We start from the raw sequence: 21124 nt of genomic DNA on the forward strand, positions 1-21124 counted from the left end.
TTGGCCAAATTGATTAATTTAGGTGTGCCTGACCTCAGTAGTCACCGCAACAATAATCAGACACACCTGAATTAATCAATTTGGCCAATAATGGCAGACAGGAAACAAGGAGCTGGCTGAAGTTCAGGAAGTAGTGCAGCTGTGCATAAAGCGCGACGTTTTTTAACGCAGTGTTATGCGCGTCAGTCTCAACGGTCACAGACACACACACACACACACACACACACACACACACACACGTCCGTCTATAAGTGGACACATATCAACTGATATATTTAAAAATAACAATGTAAAAGTAAAACTTAATTTATTGAAAAATAATGAAGAAGTAGCGCAGTGGAGTGGAAAAACGCGTTCTGTGTGAACGGCCCCACAGACCCTGCCACAGACAGACTGCAATAAAAGAGGTCTAGGAAAGGCTCGCTGATGCAGACGGAAGGCCTTTGGTTTGATAAATGATGTGTGGCACTGATATAGAGGTAAACTGTCAAAGTAAAAACAAACGCATATGATGCTACGATACCACAGACACATGAGCGTAGAGCTGCGCAAGTCACGTTGCAGTTTCCTGCCCTGTGTGTGTGACTGAATGTGTTTGGAAGAAAATGTCAGTGTAGCTCTGAGATCCTGAACAGAACACACACACGCACGCACACAGACTCATTTCATCAGAACTGTAAGTATTGCTCTGTTACTATGACAAATACAAACTATGCTTTTTGTTATTAGTTTGCATGCCTGGTAGATATTTGTTTAGCTACTTGTATAAAGCCAAAAGTGTTTTGTCTTCAGCTAATTGTCTTGACACAAACGACGAGCTAGCAAATATTCCATATAAAATGACAGTGGTGGGTTCGTTAATGATCTTCTTTACAAGCAGCTAGTTTTGTTCATTAAAATAATATGGTCCTATAGAGGCTACTTGTAAAAAAAACTAAAAAAGCATTGTAATGTAAAGTTATAGATGTCTCGGATGGCGATTTGTTGTTTTTGGTGTGCTGTCTCTCTAGCAATCAAAATACTTAATATCAAACGTTTAACAGCTGAATGATAACATAAATAACCGATTCAAGAGACATTTTAGGTCTATATTGATATACTGACATGGTATACTAAATATTTTTGTTGATTAATTTTTTTGAAGTCTTACTGCAAAATAGCCTAAGTTATCTCATGTCATTGTGCATTTATGTTTTATAACTCTTATTAGACATACAATAGGCTATTTAAATCTGTCAGCCTTCCCTTTACTGTGCAGAATATTAACAGATATTAGACATCGTATTATTAAGTCACTTCTGTTTAATTCTAACCGTAGGCTACTGTAGGCCAAGGCCTAAATACGGATCATTGCTTGAAAATTCACAATTATTTGTTGTCAACAGACAAACTCTTATAAACTGGGTGAAGATTAAGTCAAAGACTTTAAGTACTATTCGGGTTTAGTCTTTAGTGTGATATGATGAAGGTTTTGTGAAGTTTCAACAGTTTCGTAATACGTTAAATGTTCACAGTCCGACTGAATGGTACTTTTTGCATTTGCTACATTTCATTTAAATCATTTGAGGTCACTGAGATATCAATATAAACCTAAAAAATGTGCATATTTAGGTAATATTGAACAGAAACAGCAGATTTTTATAAAAATCATTTACAATATTAGATATTTTTACATTTAAATTCAGAAAAGGGTTCAAGTTTAAGTCACTAGTATACCCCTACATCACATAATGTATGTTGCTTCAAATTTTCAAGGGGTTGCTCTAAACTGCTAGCCTTTCTCTCTTTGAAACGAAGACTGTGAAAAGCTTTTTCACTATGGAGTATTCACTTTAATAGACACCATCCTCATCCTCCACCCAATTTCACGGAAATCCATCCACATTAATTGCAGTTTTTCAGAACATATTCAATACAATTCCCACTTAAAAATGAATGGCATTGCATTAGATAGAAAATTTCAATGTAAGCGTCATCTGCAAACAAAATGCTGCTATGCTTTCCTCAACTAACTCTTCTGATTTATGCTCAAACAAGGCTTTCAATTCAATTCCTAGGGCCTGTATGAACCTGATAAAATGCAATAGAATGCAGTGTAAGTTGTTTTGGATGAAAGTCTGCCAAAGGTATTCACTCAAAAATGGTGCTTTTTATTTGCTGAATAAAGTCAGCTCCCAAGTTCACACAGGTGTCCAACCAGACTAACCACAAGCTCATCACATTAACTTGTTTGACAATCCAAAAGTATCCAAACACTAATTTGAACAGTAAATTTATTGTTTTATCACTTAAATAGTTTGCTTGAAAATTGGGCGATTAAAAAACAACAACAACATTGAATGCAATGGTATTTATTTGTTTAAGTTTGGCTTAGGTGTTCAAATACGTGCTGAGGCCACATTGTGTTCTGCAGGGGAAAGGAGTTATGATACAAATACAAACAGATGCCCGATCATAAAAAATAACTGTGCGTCATTGTCAGACATCACTGCCTTTTGCTAAAGATCTCTTTTTGTCGGTGGATTGTTGACGAAAATCGCATACAAAACATATGAGTAGGTCTGCTATCCCTCATGACAACATCAATATAAGAATTTTGGTAACACTTTACAATAAGGTTCATTAGTTAACATTAGTTAATGTAAGTAACTAACTTGAACTAACCATGAGCAATACATTTGTTACAGTATTTATTCATCTTTGTTGCAGCTGTTCATTGTTTAATAAATGCTCTATAAGTGCAGTTCATTATTAGTTCATGCTAACTACAGTTAACTAATGTTAATGAACCTTATCGTAACGTGTTACCAGAATTATTTTCAAGAGTCCATCATATTGCGTTCCCTTAGTTGAATAATACGTGTCGAAGATGTCATGGAGAGATTCTGTTTGTCAGCGTATAGCAATGTAGTCGCAAATGTCTGGTGGTTATGGTTTTTATCATGTTAATTTTATTATGAAAATATCAGTCCGGCATAACTGATTTTACAGATATGCACTGATTTTATGCAGCAATAAACTATTCTCATGTTAGCGGCACATGTAGAGAGGGTTGTACGAGCTTTATTCGATGTCTCGTTCTGTCAAACGTCTTTTCAAAATTCAATCCATCAAAAACACTTTGACCTCAGGTGCAGCTCAAAATGCACAGTGAAAAAATGTCAAATAAACAATTGACATTTTTTAAATAATCACCTTGGGTTACAATTTATTTTGAGATGAGATTGTTACAGTGTAATTACACAAATAAGTACTACATTTTAAGTAATGCACATACTAGGGTTTGGCTTAGTTGCTTGTAGTTAAGCATAATTTACTGTTATTACTACAGTAAGTACATGTAACGTGCAACTACTTCACCTTAAAAAGTGGGTTGTCAGTGGTTGTAAATAAAGCAGTGTTAATGATCATCACAGTATGAAACAACAGATTATAGCAGTGCATTTTGTCTCTAGCCGTTTGCTGTTAATGCAGCGGCTGTAGTTGTGGAGCGGCACTTGTTCAGTGATAGAAACAAATCTCTGAAATAGAGAACAGACAAATTCTTCAAGACACACTAACACAATGAAAAAAATCTGAATCAAAATTATTAAATGAGCACAATCATCAGTTTGCACAATTATTATGCATTACCCATTGCAATCCCAAATGCATTACGGGTAATGCATAATGCAAAAACAGGTTCATTTTCTCAGACAAGGATTTGTTTGGCTACTGTCTTTTGTTATCATTAGCCATTATAAATAATGTATATAATATGATATTCATATACATACATGCACTCAGTTCAACTTTGCGCATGCATGCATTTTTTATAGCTTATGAAAGAGAGTTTGGTCAATGCACAAGCAATATGCCACACATGAATAATCTTTATTATAATAGCACTCCTGCATTAAATAAATTGCAGTCAGTAGATGCTTTGACCCAAAATTTAAGGAATCAACATGAATCAAAGGGATTAGTCAGACAAATTATGTGCAATGAGTCGTTAACTACACAATGATGTAACATTTTTTGAGCATTATTTCATTAAAATCTAAAGAAGGTTAGGTTATGACCTTTTCTTATGTTCATCATTAGCTTGGATTTTTAGAGTCGTTCCGTGTTATCAATATAATGCAAGTTATGATTGGTTTAAAATATGTTATGTACATTAAAAAAATCACTGGACAACATCGCTTGACGTTATCGTGCAAAGGACGATAAATAAGCCAGTAAATAAATAAAGGGTTAGTTCACTCAAAAATGATAATCATTTACTCACCCTCAAATTGTTCCAAACCTGTATAAATGTTTTTCTTAAGATATTTTGAAGAATGTCGGACACCAACCAGTTGATGAGCCCCATTGACTTCCATAGTATATTTTTATTTCCATACTATGGAAGTCAGTTGGGTCCATTAACTGTTTGGTGACCCATATTATATGGGTCACACCCAATATGACCCATATTCTTCAAAATAATTTCTTTTTCACATTTTTTTGTGTGTGTGTGTGTGTGTGTGTTCAGCATAAGACGCAAACTCATACAGGTTAGGAACAATTTCAGGATGAGTATCCCTTTAAGTCAGCATCCTGATTCCAGAATACATATGTGTTTCATAGATTCTACATTGGATGTGGAATTAAAAGAATAGGATTAGTGTGTTTTAATAATCAAAGAAACCACCTTTTTGGATGGTCAGTGTTACATCACAATGGGCGTGACCCTTAATTTTCACAACTGCCACACTTGACCTAGGAGTGTGTAACGGTGACCTCAACTAGTTTGAAAATACAGAATGAATCTGTGTTTGATTTTGTTGTTAGAGTGCTGCTTTTATGGAGGAGGGATTTTCATAATGAGAGCAGGATTCCCTCTTTCACAAAGTGTGTCATACAGGCATTTTTCTTTGTTTGTCATCCTCTCACTTATTGCCCCACACACATACCACACAATTTGTCACACAAAGGTTTTCCAACCTGACCGGTAGTTTCATTCTGGAACAAAACATGTAATTCATGAGAAAGAAGACAACAAATCTGTCTTTATAGATGGTCTGAATCTACTGTTATGGAATAGCCATTTAATAGGAAGCATTTTTTTTTGAATGTTTAATGTTTTTTTACTCCTCTCAGAAGACACTGAGGATGACAGGTGATTAATTCACCTCAATAAAGTAAACAAGCGTCATCTTAACCAGATTGTATGGCAGCCGTATATGGGTGGTGATGGCACAGATACGACACATGCCTTTGATGTAAGAGACCTGGGTTCGACACCAATTTGTCCCTGAGCAAGACACTTAACCCCTAGTTGCTCCAGAGGCATGCGACCTCTGACATATATAGCAATTGTAAGTCACTTTGGATAAAAGCGTCAGCTAAATGAATAAAAAATGTAAAAAAAGAAAGAAAAATGTAAGCCACAAAAACATAATTTTAGCGTATATTGTGCATTCAGTGGAACGCCACTTGAAAATAGTACATAGGAAATTACACTATAGATGACCGATTTCTGGAAATATGAGCATTTCTGTGAAAATACAATAATAGAGAGGGCCATTTACAGCTAGGCCCGTCAGCAGAAAAACATAGCATGATGCGAACGCAACAATTACGCAATGGAACAGAATCGTCATCTATACTGTGAGGTTTCGAAATTTGCAGACTAAAATATGATCTAATCTTTTGTACATTAATCTAAAAATACACATTTTTGTAAGCCTCACACGAAAATGTCAGTAATCTCTCGTTCTGTCGACATCTCTTTCCACTGACATTTAGCCATACTTGCATTTCAAACCTACAGGACTTCATTAAATGGAGGAGGTTTGCTACTAAAACTCAAGAATGAAAATGACAAATGCAATATGTCATTTCCACTCACTTTTCCAAAACAGCCAGTTCACCATGTGAAACTCTTACACTAGAAAACCCAGAAGCTGTTGCCTGCAATGGCGTCCATCTTAGCGTTCTTCAGCACTCTGCGCTCCTCAGACTTCTTCAACATTTCCGACAGCCCACAGTCTAAGCAGATGTATGTGAATCACTAAACGATTCTGAAATTTCAGATCTGGTAGAGGATCCCCTGTTAGTCACGCAGCCTCACAAAACAGTATTACAATTATCGCTAATTTTAGCATACCAGTCAAAGATTGTAGATAAAATGGCAAGAAAAAAAGAAGTGTTGATTATTTGCCCCAAAAAGTCCTTCATACTAGTTATAAGGTAAGATGTGTGGGAGACGAGGACAATATCAGTCCTCTTCAGTCAAGTACACACAGAAATGACTTGCTGAAGGGGAAACACGTAACGAAAACCTGTATGGGACATATTGAAATAAATCGCCCACTTTTCTTGCTTGCTTTCTTTCAGTAATGATTATGTTGGTGTCTCGACACCTTTTCAGTCTGTGTGAGTAATGAGGGATCCCTCTAAAATGGGTCTTTCCTTACAGCTTCGAGAGAAACAGGAGAATCGAGAAGAATGTGGAGATAGATGGATAGATGGAGGGAGAATAGTGATCTAAGTAGTTAAAGAACTACATGAAGCGAAAGGTATTTTTTGAAGAAGATGAACTGAGCACGGCAGGAAGAGCGAGAATGACAGAGAGGTGAAACCTCAGACACAGATGTGAGGCAGGCAACATGTTTGTTTCAACCTTTATGTGGTTCCCCTTAGCAAACCACTCCTGTTCATACAGCGCTGAAAGATGCTCTACAGTACCTGTCGCTTTTATTCTTTTACAGCAGGATGCTTTATTCACTTTTAAACATGTTCGAGTTTTACTGATATCGTTGGACAGTCTTTGAACCTTTTCTGTCTAGGTCTTAACAAAACTGAACAAAATCAATGACTTGTGCTTTAAAGAACCCAGAAAAGAATATGCTGACCTGAAGTACTCATAATCTAAGATGATGATGTTCCTTCATCTCCAAAGAAGCATACAGCCAACTCAAAAACCTTACAGCGTTGGTTCCTAGATAAGTGTTCTTTGCCAAACCCAATGTGCAGCAAAAACGCTTTTCTTAATAAGAACCAACGCTGAAAGGTTTTTGAGTTGGCTGTATGCTTCTTTGGAGATGAAGGAACATCTTCATCTTAGAAAACCTTTCAGTGCTGGTTGGTTCTTATTAAGCATTTTTGCAACACATTGGGTTTGGCAAAGATCGCTTTTCTAGGCACCAAGGAACATCTTCATCTTAGATTATGAGTACTTCAGGTCAGCATATTCTTTTCTGGGTTCTTTAAAGTCATTGATTTTGTTCAGAAAAAGTTCAAAGACTGTCCAACGACATCAGTATGTAAAACTCTTAACATGTTTAAGAGTTTCTTATTAAGAAAAGCGATCTTTGCAAAACCCAACGAAGAACCGTTGTTTTTAAAAGCTTAATAGCTGTGTATGAAGACTTGTGAATTGCTGGGGCTTTATCTTTATTGCAAATCTAACACACTAATCAGAATAAGAATCAGAAGTCATTGAATTTGGGCTTATTACTATTTGATTTGGTGAGTTACAAACTATAAATGTAAGATATGAATCTAAAGAGAAGAGCGAGATCTAAAGAGAAGTATTGTACGGACAGATGCTGACTGGAAAAAAAAGCTTTTCTGTTCTCTTTTCCTAATAATCATCCTTTAGCTTTTGTTTAGTTTGTTTTCTTCCGAGGAACCGCATTGGTTTGAGTTTATCTTATAGCAGAAGTGATACATTACAGAGAAACCTCTTAGTCATTAAAAAATAAAGTTAACATACAGCTGAGATCAGTCCATTTTTAGAGGAAGTTGGGTTGTGCCAATTTATTTTCATAATATAAGAAACGGCAGTCTATAGTTTATCCATGACCGTGCTTCTTTAAATGATCTATATTTGAATGGATTTTATTGCATATCATAATTGCATATTACACAATGAAATTATTCTTTTTTACTTTTCAAATAATGTTCCTCTTTTGTTTTATTTTAAGAAATAACATTTAAATTAATTTAAAAAATCCTGTAATTTACAGAATAGGCATCTACATTTTTTTTTTCAAGTCTACATATTATCAAGTCAAATTTATCTGTGAATGTACAGCTAAACATTTATATGTGGTGTTATATGGTGATTTAGCACACTGAGAACATTTGTGCAAGTTCTTATACAAATGAAACTGAATTATCTGTTCATAGTGAAAAAAACCTAAACCAAAATGTATTTAAAATGCATTTATTACAAATCCATTAACATACTGGCATATCGCTTGACACTGCAAATATTGCAAATAAACTTAAAATAAACATTTTGAGTATTCTTTATTGCATAATGCACATTTCTTAATATTAAGCCTAAAATGTGTTTTAATATCTTTAGTAAGGAGAGTAGGATCACTGTATAATATCAGTCTTTAAATGCGAGATATATATAGCTATATAAATGCAAGACATGAGGTATATAAAATGTACCTCAAGTATGCTTACATTTTGTTCCACTTTAGCACAATCAAATATCTTTAGTTGGATTTCAGCATGTTCAGATAACTAAAATGCATTAAGTACAAAATAAGTTGTTTTAATTTAGCAGATTTAGTATACCAAACGTGCAATTATAGGGTTTTGTTTAAGTACATACATTTGTAAATAAACAAATAAAAGCATAAAATAAATGTGTTTTTAAAATACATTTTGGTGCATTTATTTAGTACAGTCATTATATGTTATTATATTCAACTCATATTTGCTCAAGCATGCACTCGAGTTCCAAGTGCGGGTTAATATGAGTGTTAGGCATCGGATCTCTTTGAACAGATGATAGATATCAAAATTTTATGTAATGCATGTAAAGGAAAATGGAACCACTATAAGACAACAGAGGTATAGAAATTGTTAGAGTTTATTCTTTTGGGCTCAGAGCGTTGCATGCTGATAAATATGTTTATTAATAATAATGTTTTGAAATGTATTAGATAACATCAACATTTAAAAGTATAAATGGACATAAGTGAGTTAAACTACAGTATGATGTGGCGAAAAAAAAAAACTACGAAAGAAGAAAAACTTCACTATAAAATAGGCTGTTCAGAATACACACGGTTACAGAAAACATGTTGTCCTTTATCTGAAAATATTTATTGCAGACTAGAAAAAACCTGCTCAAAATGTTTTTGGGTGTAACATTTTTTTTGGTTATCATCGGAAAACTGAGAAAACTTAAAAATTTTGTCATTTAATTGTTGTCACTGAAACTTTTCCGACATTAATCTGATTGAAATTTCCCTACGAATTAGAAATTTATTATGATTTATTATATTGTTCTAACAATAATGTTTTAGAGGGAGACATTATGCTGTTAGAAAAGAAAAGTGATAACTCGAAAAACGGAATAATGTCTAACCAAAATAAAAAAAAGAATTTAACAGCTTTATGTAAATAACCGGACGTCTTCTTTTACCTCTCAGGCCAATCAGACAGAGGGGAGGCGTCAACGGAGGTTAAATAGAAATATTTAGGCCTGTAAGTGAACACATCCGCTGCAGAACTTTGAAGAGGAACGATAAAGTATTTCGCTCATAAGGTGAGTATATTTACACAAAGATGTACATCTAATTATAAACTTTATTCATTATTAACACTTTAATCAGTTCTTATTATGGATGATTTAATTTCAATCAGTTTTTATGCTTAGACCAGAATAGCAGATAAATTCCTTTTCTACCTTTTATTTTTAAAGTTATATTACCTTAGAAGCAAAAAAACTAAATGAAGCTGCATTATTTACTGTGAAGTCTATATACTGTAGAATATGCTGAATTACAGAAATTAAGCTTTGCACTCTTTATATTTTCGGTTCGATTGCTCTTACGGCATTTATGTTACATGGTTAAAAACTTGTTTCATACAGAAACTAGAAAACTTTCCAATACACAAAATAAAGCAAGTCATCAGATGTACAAGGGATCTAAAACACGTATATTCTTCTGGTGAATGCAATGGTGTGAACTGCAGGACTGCCTTTTGACTTCTGAAAGCTTTGTTTCAAGTTATTGGTCTTACTAATGTTCCCCTCCCTTCTCCTCCATCTCTGTGTGTCTGTTTACTGTTTAACCTCCATCCTGACCACAGCCCTGATCATCTGTCTTTCTGGGTTAGATGTTCAGGTGCAGTCTCTGACTGTCTTTATCTCTACATCTATCGTTTGCGTTTCTTTGTGTGCTTCCTCTCTTCCTCCTCTGTTCTGTTTCTCATTCTTCACAGACTTTTCCCTCATTTCTTACACATTTCTTTGCTCCACTAGAGACTCAAAAAACACTCATCAGATTACAATTGCTAAGTTCACAATTAGTTAGTTTTGTAATAAATGGCAGCAAAATGAAGAAATATTTTAATTCAGATTCAGAGCATTAAACACATTTGGACCTTACGTATTGTGGTAGAAAAACCCCTACACACCAGACTTAAGTTTACCTGTGTCGTCTCCTGATCAACACTTACAAATTTATCCTCTAGAGAAAGTCGCCCCACTCAGCCGACGTCCCGTACTTTTACACTATAACTAGAATAAGATCTCTAGTGTCCTATAACCTGTTGCGCAGCAGTAATTAAACAGACTCCAGACAATGCCTTCGAATATGCTTTAATCACGGCCGGAGGACCTCAGACCAATTTCGGAGAGCAAATCCCACCAGCAAAAATATTGTAAAATTCGAACATGATTCAGACTTTTACACACACTGACTTTGGCCAAAGTGTTTGGGAACATTTAGGTTTCAAAAGCATATAAATGTTATTCCTACCAGAAACAGAAATGTTATGGTTAAAGGGATACTCCTCTTTTTTCCACTCCCCCAGAGTTAAACAGTTGAGTTTTACCGTTTTCGAATCAATTCAGCCGAATTTCTGATGTTTAGAAGAATATCAGTAACCAGACAGTTTCTGGTCTCATTGACTACCGTAGTATATATTTTTTCCTACTATGGAAGTCAATGAGAAACTGTCTGGTTACTGATATTCTTCTAAATATCAGAAAATCGTTTGAATGGATTCAAAAACGGTAAAACACTGTTTAACTCTGGGGGAGTGGAAAAATGAGCCTATTTCCAAAAAAAGTGGAGTATCCCTTTAATTAAAAAATCCATCACAGTACAAATAGTTGAAACTATTATAACGGCATGTCTCCACTAATGGTTTTAAATTCATAGCAGTTTTTTATTTAAAGCAACATTCCCAGAATGCAACCCTTGCATTGAATGATTAATGATTTGATAAGACAGTGTGCCTGTTAATATTCTGTTTATTTATTTGAAAACTGCTCTTTTTCACACTGAAATAAAACATTTAAGCCGTATCATGTGTGCATAAGTAGCCTTTACCACTCCACATGAACATGTTTATTCCATATAGCTAATTATTTTGAACTATACATTGATGGATTTTTAGTACTTTTAATAAAAATGTAACCGCCATTAACAAAATGTCAAACTGTTCTTTGCCGTATACTTTTGGTGCTCAACTATATTGGTGCAAATTATACCACAAGTTATATTTAATCAACATTTACTTTTTTTTCCAAGAAAGTCAGTCCTAGTTTTTTTATAATAGCCTCTTGTTTTATTTTTTATATAAATGCAATGCATGCTATCAATCTAAATAAACTGAATCTAGGCTTTTTGTTCTCAGTGGTGGACTGGCAAAAATAAAAATTGTAAAACATGATTTTAAAAGCAAAATTGTGAAAAAATCAAGTTGGAACATTATAATTTACTGGTATATAATTAGATTTTCTTAAATGTGCATTCATGTTTGAGGTTGTTTATCTTAAAATAGTTATAAATTACGCTTATGTATTTGGCAGCGATATGCATTACATTTAACGTATATATATATTTTTATCATTTTCATGCATCCCTTAGAAATCAAACCCATGACCTTGCCGTTGTAGAAATAAAAAGAATATGGCAATTTAAAGTCAAAAACTAAAGGATTTACAGAGCGCACATTGTAAAAAATCAGTCTGCATTTTTTTTGAATTATCAATCTCTTCAGAAGGAGTAAAAGGAGAGATTTCTGTGCATCTCAAGCACAAAAAGAGAGAAAAAAAAACCAAGATCAGATATAACAGGCATAATGCACACCACACTCCAAGCTCAGCGACAGCACCAGAAGCGCCATGTGGTCTTTTTTTTTCTGTGTGTAAGCGTGGAGAGATCCGCCTTTCGTGGAACAAGGGAGGAAGAGAGGGGGTGTTTGGAGGAGGAGGTGAAGAGGTGAAAACGAGAGGGATACGGATCTACTCCCTGCACAATCTCAGCCCACCACAGACACACCTCTCTGCCTCTTTGTCTCGCTGTCTTTCTAGCAGTTGTTCTTTCATGTTTCTTCACTGGCACTTGTCTACCTTTATGTCTGTAACCCGAAGCCCACCACAAAGCTTCTGTCTCCCCCTCACCATCCGTCACGGTTTCTGTTTCTCTCAAACAAATCTGAGCCCACCACAAGCCCCTTCCTTCCTCTATGATATGTGATGCATTTCTCTATGGCTATGTCTTACAGATCACCATTCATCCTCTCTGGCTCTGCTCTGAGGACAGAATGATGTTTAGTTGGATACTAATATCACTGCTTGTTCGATTTCTCAAAGCGGAAGGTAAGTTCAAATATCTTGACAGTTGTTACATGGCGAAGAGCATGAGATGCAGCCTGTATAAGCATTCTTCTTCTGACCGATGTGTTCTTCTATCATCAGAAATAGTAGTTTACGCACAGATAGGAGGGACCGCTATCCTGCCTAACAAAGAATTTGAAATACCAAATAAAGAATCAAGTTTATATGTGAACTGGTACCGCGGGTTAGACTTAACTAACCCAATAATCTCCAAGAACCCTCAGAGTGGGATCCAAAAGGGTGAGATGCATACCGTTTTACGTCGCCATAATAATCAGGCTAGCATGTTTGCTATAACGGAATATGTATGTTTGTCTTTTGTAGGGAAAGATGTTAAGACACATGCCTCTCTGTCATCAGATTTCTCTCTCCAAATCTCACCAGTACAAGATTTTGATTTTGATGTTTGGAGTTGTGAACAGCATGTATTAACGTCTAAATTCACCAGGACCTACAGACTGTACCATGGTAAGACAAAGCACAAAGAGAGTGTGAGTGCGAAACAAAAAGTAGAAAAACATCTACATTTTAGTCTCAAAATCTCTTAAAGCAATAGTTCACTAAAAAAATGCTTCATTATGTCTTTCCTTCTTCTGCGTAACAAAATAACTGTTTTGTCCATACAATAAAAATTTTCATTCAGTTTCATTTTAGGACAAAAAAACAACAACAAATAAATCTTATTTTGCGTTCTACAGAAGTCAAAAAAGTTAAAATATTGACAAAAATTTTCTTTCTGGGTGAACATGCTCTCATCTATTCTCCAAAATAGAATGAAAATATTTTTCAAATAGATGAGTAAATGATATGTTGGTCATTCCACTGAATGGGTGAATTTTGCTTGTTGTAACTATTCAAAATTACACTTTCATTTTAAATTTTCTTCAACACTGAATCTAATACTACACATATTTAACTATCCAAAATGTGTATTTGTCAAATTCAGGTAAATTTATTATTTAAGGTTTCTAAACAGAAGACGGATGCATGTTTTCTCAGTCCTGTTCCCAAAACGCATGTGCCGTTTAAAAAGAATGTTCAAAAGCATGTCAATTAATTTCTTTGTTTCCCCCAAGAAAGTGTTTATTTTAAAGAAATGGTGGGTTATGTCTTTAAATAATTTATATTTGTGACAAAAAAAAAACAAAAAACAAAATCACTTTATATTAAGGCATTAAAAACCACACAAAGTCATTTTGAAACTTTAAAACAAAGTAATGTTTTTTTTTTTCATTTTAATGAAGACCGAAGCCTCATGTTTAACTTTTATTATTATCTAATTTATTAAACAATTGTTTAAATGAACCAAACAAAACTCATAAAAACAGTGGTTTAACTTTATTTGTAAAAAAACAACAACAAACAAAACAAAAAAAACATTAGTAACTGGAATGAACACTTGGTAACAGAAATGAACACTGGGTAACAGGAATGAGTGTCCAGATGTATGTGCGTGTGTGTGTGTGTGTGTGTGTGTGTGTGAGAGAGAGAGTGTACAAAAAGGAGGGAAAAGACGGTTTGCGTGTGTGTTTCACTCCTTCTCTTTTAGCATGCAATTGGTGGGTGTTTCTGGCACCTGCATAGTATGGGTTCTCTCCATCTTCTATATAGATAAATTATCACTTTGAAAGTCAAAATATCAATTTAAAAGTCAACTTTGTGGTCGACTGACTCCCTGTATGTCTACAATTTAAGTAATTTCAACTTTTTAAACTCCCAAATCAGGTGGATAGTATTATATTAACTAATATTCACACTATTAAATCAATAAAACAGATGACACTACTCACTCCTGTTATTTCATACCGTATGAGTAACAGGACCGAAAGGAACAGGATTGATTTTTTAAGTAAAAAGTTTGCAGATATGGTACATGATATATGGCCACATAGCATACATGCTAACAGCATGAGGACACTTAGCAAATTCTAGTGACTTACCTAAAGTTCATATTTTTCAATTAAACACAAGAAATCATGTAACAGGACAGTACGTTGAGATACACAACAATGCAAAAAAAAAAAGGTTTTAATGATTATATTTCATGATAAAGGATAAAATTTAACAAAAGCTACTTTTTAGAGTTCTCAGTATTTTTTTTATAAATGTTTTAAATTATATAATTAAAATTTGCAGTTATATTAATGTTGTTCAGGACACTTGTATTGTCATGCACATTTATACATACAAATACATTCAGTGGAATGACTCACCTACTGTTGTGCTCAAGTCAGGATGTACACACTGCAGAAGTAGTGTGTGTCATAGGGCTGAACTGCAGAAAAAACAACAACAAAAAAAACATGACAAATTATTTTGTAAATGTATTCTATAATAATCTATCTCCATATTCATAAAGGCATTGGTTAAGTCGAAGAATTTAACCTCTAGAGTGACTTTAATCTAAATTCTAAACTGCATATCTGGCATTATTAACAGGATTAAATCGGTTATTCCATTTTCATATACACTTAGATATTTTTGCCTATAACTATACACATTACATAAAATTTTCTCCAATGTTGCTGTATTCCACCTTTCACCACCTTTTTCTCTGTTTTAGTCACTATACCCAAGGTACTGCCCGTGATGTTTGGTAACTCTCTGTCTCTGGAATGTAAACTGGACAATAGTCCAGTTCGGTCCAGTGTAACATGGATTCCACCTCAAAACTCAGATTGTCCTCAAAACAAGAATTACCCAAAGACATTTTCCACCAAAGAGGTGTCCAGGTGTCATAGTGGTGTTTGGACATGCAAGGTGGATTATGATAGGAGAGTAGCTGAAGCAACAACAACTGTTTCTGTAATAGGTGAGACTCCATAACTTAAACACGCAGTGTATATATACATTTACTGTTTTTTTTTTTTTGTTCTGGAGTTTTTATATTCTGAGAGTTGCTTACTAAAGCATTAAGGAATGTATAATACACGAGAAACTTAAAAGATAATTATAGCCAAGACCTATAAGAATGACAAAAATGGTGAAATATGTCAAATTTAGCAAATCATGATGAAGCATTAACTTTTTTGTAATGCTAAGTGTAAATAGATGAACAATATATTTTTATTATAATTTCAATATAATATAATATTATATTTAATATTATTATTAAATTATGTTATTATTAATTGTTTATTTTATGTCCAGTGCTGGTATAATAATAATAATAGTGATCATTTTCCTTTTTTTCATCTCTTTTTCTCTAGACCTCTCCGCTCCTCCTCCAGATCCCATTTATACCTCCTCCTCGTCCTCTACAGTCACCCTTCCTTGCTCCCTGTCTCTTAACATTCCCTGGTCCGTGTTAAATGAGACTGGCCTTCGGGGCGGTAGCTGGACCTTCACTCCTCTCAGTGACCAAAACCAGCAGAAGTCTCTCCTCAACCTCAGCGTTGGTCATGTGGTCAGATGGGATATCACAGCGGACACAGACAGAAGGGTCCAGGGAAGAGAGTTAAAAGACCAGGATCTATCGTTGATTAATCTGCCTGTATCAGAGAAGATCAGGGGGGAGTACAACTGTAACCTGAAGTTCAACAGCAAGACCCTCAGCAGTAAAGTCAAGGTGGAGGTTCTGCAGGGTAGGTGAAAAGACATTGTGTTGGGGGTCTAGTCTAGGAACTAACCACGCTACTTGGCTACTTTCAGTCAATATTGTGACAGCACTTCCATATTGGCGTAGCTTTACTAAGTTACCTTTCAAGGAAAGTCTGTTCACTCTGCGGCCATGTCTATCAAGACCAAGTCTATCTTCTTGAATGGGGATATCCTTAAAACTCACACAAATGTTTGCCTTACTCACATTTAAATAATTTCCACTCAACAAAAAAAAAAAATCTGACATGAACTGTCCCATAAATGTTGTGTTAAAAGTTTATATTTCAGGCTAGACCAGTCAGTGTGCATGCAGTCATATTGTCTACACCTGATATTACAATAAATAAGTGAAGATATAAAAGAAATCTTGGACTTATACTGACACCTAGTGGTGTGGGTGTTTCAGTTTTACTAGGATTAGTTTATACAACAAGTAAAAGTGTCCATTTAAGGAGTTGAGTAGGTTAGTATTAGCTACTAATATTAGTCTGGTTATGTGATCTCACATAAAATCAATCAGCTTTTATTAGAATATCCCCCGGTTTCAGAAAGGTTTAAGCCTAGCCGCAGACCAAGAGCTGCCAACTCGACTCACAATTGAGCCAATTCTCACGCTCTCACGCCACACTCCTGATTTCTCACGCTGATGTGTCAAACCTGAAAGATGAGTTTATCTATAGGTCTATCTATTGAGGCATTCGCGATCCACTATTTTTACTGCAAATTAGTTAAAATATCTTGTAATCTTTATCTAGAGCGAGCTTGCATGCGAGACAGACGTTGAGCTCCTAACCACGCACGACAACAGAGGGGTAAGCGAGAGGCAACCCAATACCACCCCCCCCCACCCGCCGTTGGAGAAATCTCACGCCAAGCTAAACTGAAAAGTTGGCAGCTCTGTGCATATTTGAGCCGTTTTAACGGAAAGCAAGTAGCGCTGACATATCTTAAAATATGTCAGTGCCATTGTTTTGTCTCAAGATGCACATCAGTTTTTTTAAGTCAAGTTTATAAAAGCTACTTAAATGTCCTAATTTAACTAAGGCTGAATCCTGGCTGTGAAACCGGGCCTTTGACTGTAGTTATGATTTGAAACATATTTAAAAAAATGTTATTCAAAGTAAAACTATTTAATAAGGTGAAAAGTACAGTGTTCCTTTAAATTATGAGTAACTTGTAGCTTCAGGGAACGCTGATTACCAACAAAAGTGACACTGGACATTGAAATGACTTTGAATGAATAAAGTTTCACTGTGCGTTAATTATGAATTTTTTTTGTCTCGAAACCACAAATGTTTACGTTTTATAAACTTCATAAATACATTTACAATGCAAACGTTTCTTGGTTTGTTCATTCTGAACTCTGGAATTTCTCCTTCTCTTAGTTTCCTCGTCTGGAGGTTCTCGACTTTATGTTGGCCAAAGGGTGAATCTGACATGCACTTTAGGACATCCACTTGACCCCGACCTTGAGGTGAAATGGAAATGTCGCTCCTGCTCCTCTCTTCACTCTTCACCTTTTCTGTCCATCCCTGAAGTGACAATGGAACACAGTGGCCAGTGGACGTGTGAACTCTGGAAAAATGAGACGAGGTTGACATATGCTGTGCTATCATTAAAGATTGGTAAGAGAAGTGAAAGAAAGATAGAGAGTGATGCATGTGCAATAAAATGTGTAACATGTCTGCTGCCAATCAATTGTTTCACAGAGAAAGCTCCAGTGGACATCTGGCTTTGTGTTGCCATCAGCAGTGGAGTTGTGGTCTTCATCTTGCTCCTTGTTATCGCCGTCATAGGCATTCGCAGACACAAACAGGTAAATGTTCACTGTGATACTCAAGAGTGGTTTTCGTTCAGTTCAACACACTGCTGTCATCCGTGAAGTGTTTGAAAGGTGAAAATCAAACGCCTTATGTCTTTCATTCTTCTTAACAGACTATGATGTACAGACGACGAAAGACCAGATTCTGCTGCTGCAAAACGTGAGTTTGGTGGTTGTTATGCTAGACATGCTTATAATAACGTATTTGGACATACACTTAAAACATGTGAATGGCATTTCATTATAGAACAAAATGTCATATTTATCAGCGTTATACTTTTTTTCAAGTATAAAACATTTCACAAAATCAGTTCAAAAATTTGATACTGACCGTTTTTTGGTTGAATTATGACATGATTAATTACACCGGAACTGCAACTCTTAGATAAGTCTGTTTAAAATAATTGCTTAATAAAGCATTTGTTTGCAAATAATACATTTTGCTAATGCACTGAAATCACGTTTACATAGTGCATTTGTGGTGACTGTATTTATGAACATGCATCATCCTCATCCTCATGTATGGTTGTCTCTCTCTGTCTCAGTCCTCAGGCACAGGGATTCTACAAGACCTGAGGATCCTCTGCTTTTCAGTTGTATTACTGATTTAAAGAATCGTGTTAATGTACAGTTGCCTGATCAAAGCTTCTCATAACAGAACTGACTGTCTTCATTGTGCAGGGGATGCAGGTATTTCTTTGTTATTGTGTGAAATACTCTCATAACTAGCCTACACTGTATATAATTGAACATGCTTGATTGGAACCAATATGCAGTATCTCTAAAGGTGTAAATAACATGACATATTATAAAGCTTGTCTGGAAGATAAATGTGCATACTAGAATAAGGAACATACCTGTACATTTTATATTAAAATTTCCCAAAGTGCCTCCTTATTGTGCTAATATTTTTCATTGACTTCTGTTTACTTATCTTTTTATCCTCTGAATGCTCCTTTGCATTCCCCCATTCAAGTCAACATATGAATGGCATTTCATAATAGAACAAAATGTCATTTTTATCAATTTTATAGCAATTTAATTTTTTTTTCAAATATAAAACATTTCACAAAATCAGTATATTTACTGTTCAAAATTTTGATACTGACCGTTTTTTTGTTGAATTATCCTGTTTACTTATCTTTTTATCCTCTGAATGCCTAGAATAGATTTACTAAAAGTATTATAACATATAACGTGTCATTGTGGCTTCTCTAGAAAGTGGAAAATGTGGTTGCTGTCAAATCAAAATTGTTAGCATTTGTAGAGATTCTGGTGTGGTAATTTTGTATTTGTGAGATGACATTTTTGCTTGTTTGTTTGTCTTTTTTAACAGTAACCTGCCTAGGGTCTAAAAATAAAAATCTGGCCCATTGTACATTTTTTTACCATGTAGTATTAATGTGTAAAGTGATTAAATAAACTAATAAACAACAATGTTGTGATAGTATTTTCTTCCCCGTTGTGATTAAAGGTTACGAGGGCATATTAATTTTAAATAAATATGGTGTGCACAGATAAATCATTTATAATAAATATTGCAATATTCCTTTAAAAAGAACAAGATTCAAGATTCAATTTTGATTTCAATGTGACTTAAATTCCATACTTGCTCTGATTTGATCCACTAATGTCTGCAGTCTCATCTTGTTTATTCGTGTACAGTAGTGGCCAAAATTGTCCAGCCTTAATTGGAAAATTGACATGTTCCCCCTTTATTCAAATGTTATTAAAATTTGGTTAAAGATTGTGTAAGCATATTGCATAGTTGTGCTAGATTTAGTTGGGTTAGATTTGCTCATGATCCCAGCAGCTCTGGACATTACGTTACGTCCAAATTTTGCTGCCACCTGCTGGTTAGATTTGACCATGTAAAAAGCGCAGAAGCCTCTTTAGCTGCAGTATCACATACGTGTAATGATGATGTATATGTAATGTAATGATGATGCACAAAAATGTATATGATTTGTATTATATTAATGAAAAATATCAATAAAATAGGAATGCAAATGTAAACTGTTTTGTATATGCAAGTCTTCTATACAAATATTAATGTCACATTTACTTTAGTTTTATGTGTGCATTGAGTTGTTGTACATTTACTATACCAAAGTGCATTCAATCAATTGCTTTTTCATAATAATAGAAAACAAAATAACTTAACACACCTTCTGTTAATTCAGATCTGGCCCTTTAAGGCTCTCCAGCACACAGTTTGAACATTGACCAATGAAAATCCTTGTCCGGCCTGCTCCATTTGCATGCGGTCCACTAGTAGCTAAAATGTCCACTAGTTAACAAGTTGACGCATTTTGGACCTTACTAGTCAACTAGTAAGGCGAGAAATGTTGCACTAGTTAACTTGTAAAGGACAAAATGTCCATTTGTAGCATGTTTTTTTTAACCTTACTAGTTAACTAGTAAGGCCAAAAATGTTTTACAAGTTAACTAGTAAGAGCTAAAACACCCACTAGTAATCTAGTAGAGGCACTTTTAGCCATACTAGTTAACTAGTTACACACATATTGTCTGACTAGTTAACTAGTTACACACATATTGTCATACTAGTTAACTAGTGTGGTACCAAAAGCATAAATAGTTAACTAGTAGAGGGAATTTTGTCTTACTAGTTCAGCGCAAAGCCGAACTAGTAATGACTTTGACCAAACTTGTTCATAATTTTTGAAACGAGTCAACGACTTGACCGAACTAGTTCTACAAAAACGTGCACTTGTCGACAAGTAGTTAACTTGTAAAACTTGACTAGTAAGGTCCAAAATGTGTCAACTTGTTAACTAGTGGACATTTTAACTCTTACTAGTTAACATGTAAAATGCTTCATGCGGTCCACTAGTACTACTAGTGGGCCACATGCAAATGGAGCAGGCCGGAAAAGGATTTTGATTGGTCAATGTTCAAAACAGTGTGCTGGAGAGCCTTAAAGGGCCAGCTCTGAATTGTGATGACTTAACAGCTTCAGGGGGATATTTTATCAGCTTACCATGAATAAAACGATATGTTTGATTAAAGGAAGAGTCATTAGGCTACATTATATTATTCAGGTCTTTCAAAACTAC

At 34.9% G+C, this 21124-nt stretch overlaps 1 protein-coding gene across 1 annotated transcript; it reads left to right on the forward strand.

The window, feature by feature from the left end:
• The first annotated feature begins 523 nt into the window (after positions 1-523).
• On the forward strand, positions 524-19484 carry cd4-1 (CD4-1 molecule). The gene is made up of 11 exons (XM_039679487.2): positions 524-676; positions 9423-9538; positions 12514-12607; positions 12707-12865; positions 12950-13093; positions 15189-15437; positions 15835-16209; positions 17611-17850; positions 17935-18041; positions 18161-18207; positions 18593-19484. Exons 3-11 carry the CDS (start codon positions 12553-12555, stop codon positions 18621-18623), a joined length of 1407 nt encoding a protein of 468 aa, XP_039535421.2. The 5' UTR covers positions 524-676; positions 9423-9538; positions 12514-12552; the 3' UTR covers positions 18624-19484.
• The last annotated feature ends 1640 nt before the right edge of the window (positions 19485-21124 follow it).

This window comes from Pimephales promelas, chromosome 12, assembly GCF_988280905.1.
Source record: "Pimephales promelas chromosome 12, fPimPro1.hap1.1, whole genome shotgun sequence".
Classification (NCBI taxonomy): Eukaryota; Metazoa; Chordata; class Actinopteri; order Cypriniformes; family Leuciscidae; genus Pimephales; species Pimephales promelas.

Bases quoted from the DNA above. Each gene is read 5' to 3' on its own strand.
- cd4-1 (XM_039679487.2), top strand. From the start codon at position 12,553: ATGATGTTTAGTTGGATACTAATATCACTGCTTGTTCGATTTCTCAAA. The intron at 13,094-15,188 runs GTAAGACAAAGC...TCTCTGTTTTAG, and splicing joins GACCTACAGACTGTACCATG to TCACTATACCCAAGGTACTG. The intron at 18,042-18,160 runs GTAAATGTTCAC...TCTTCTTAACAG, and splicing joins GCATTCGCAGACACAAACAG to ACTATGATGTACAGACGACG.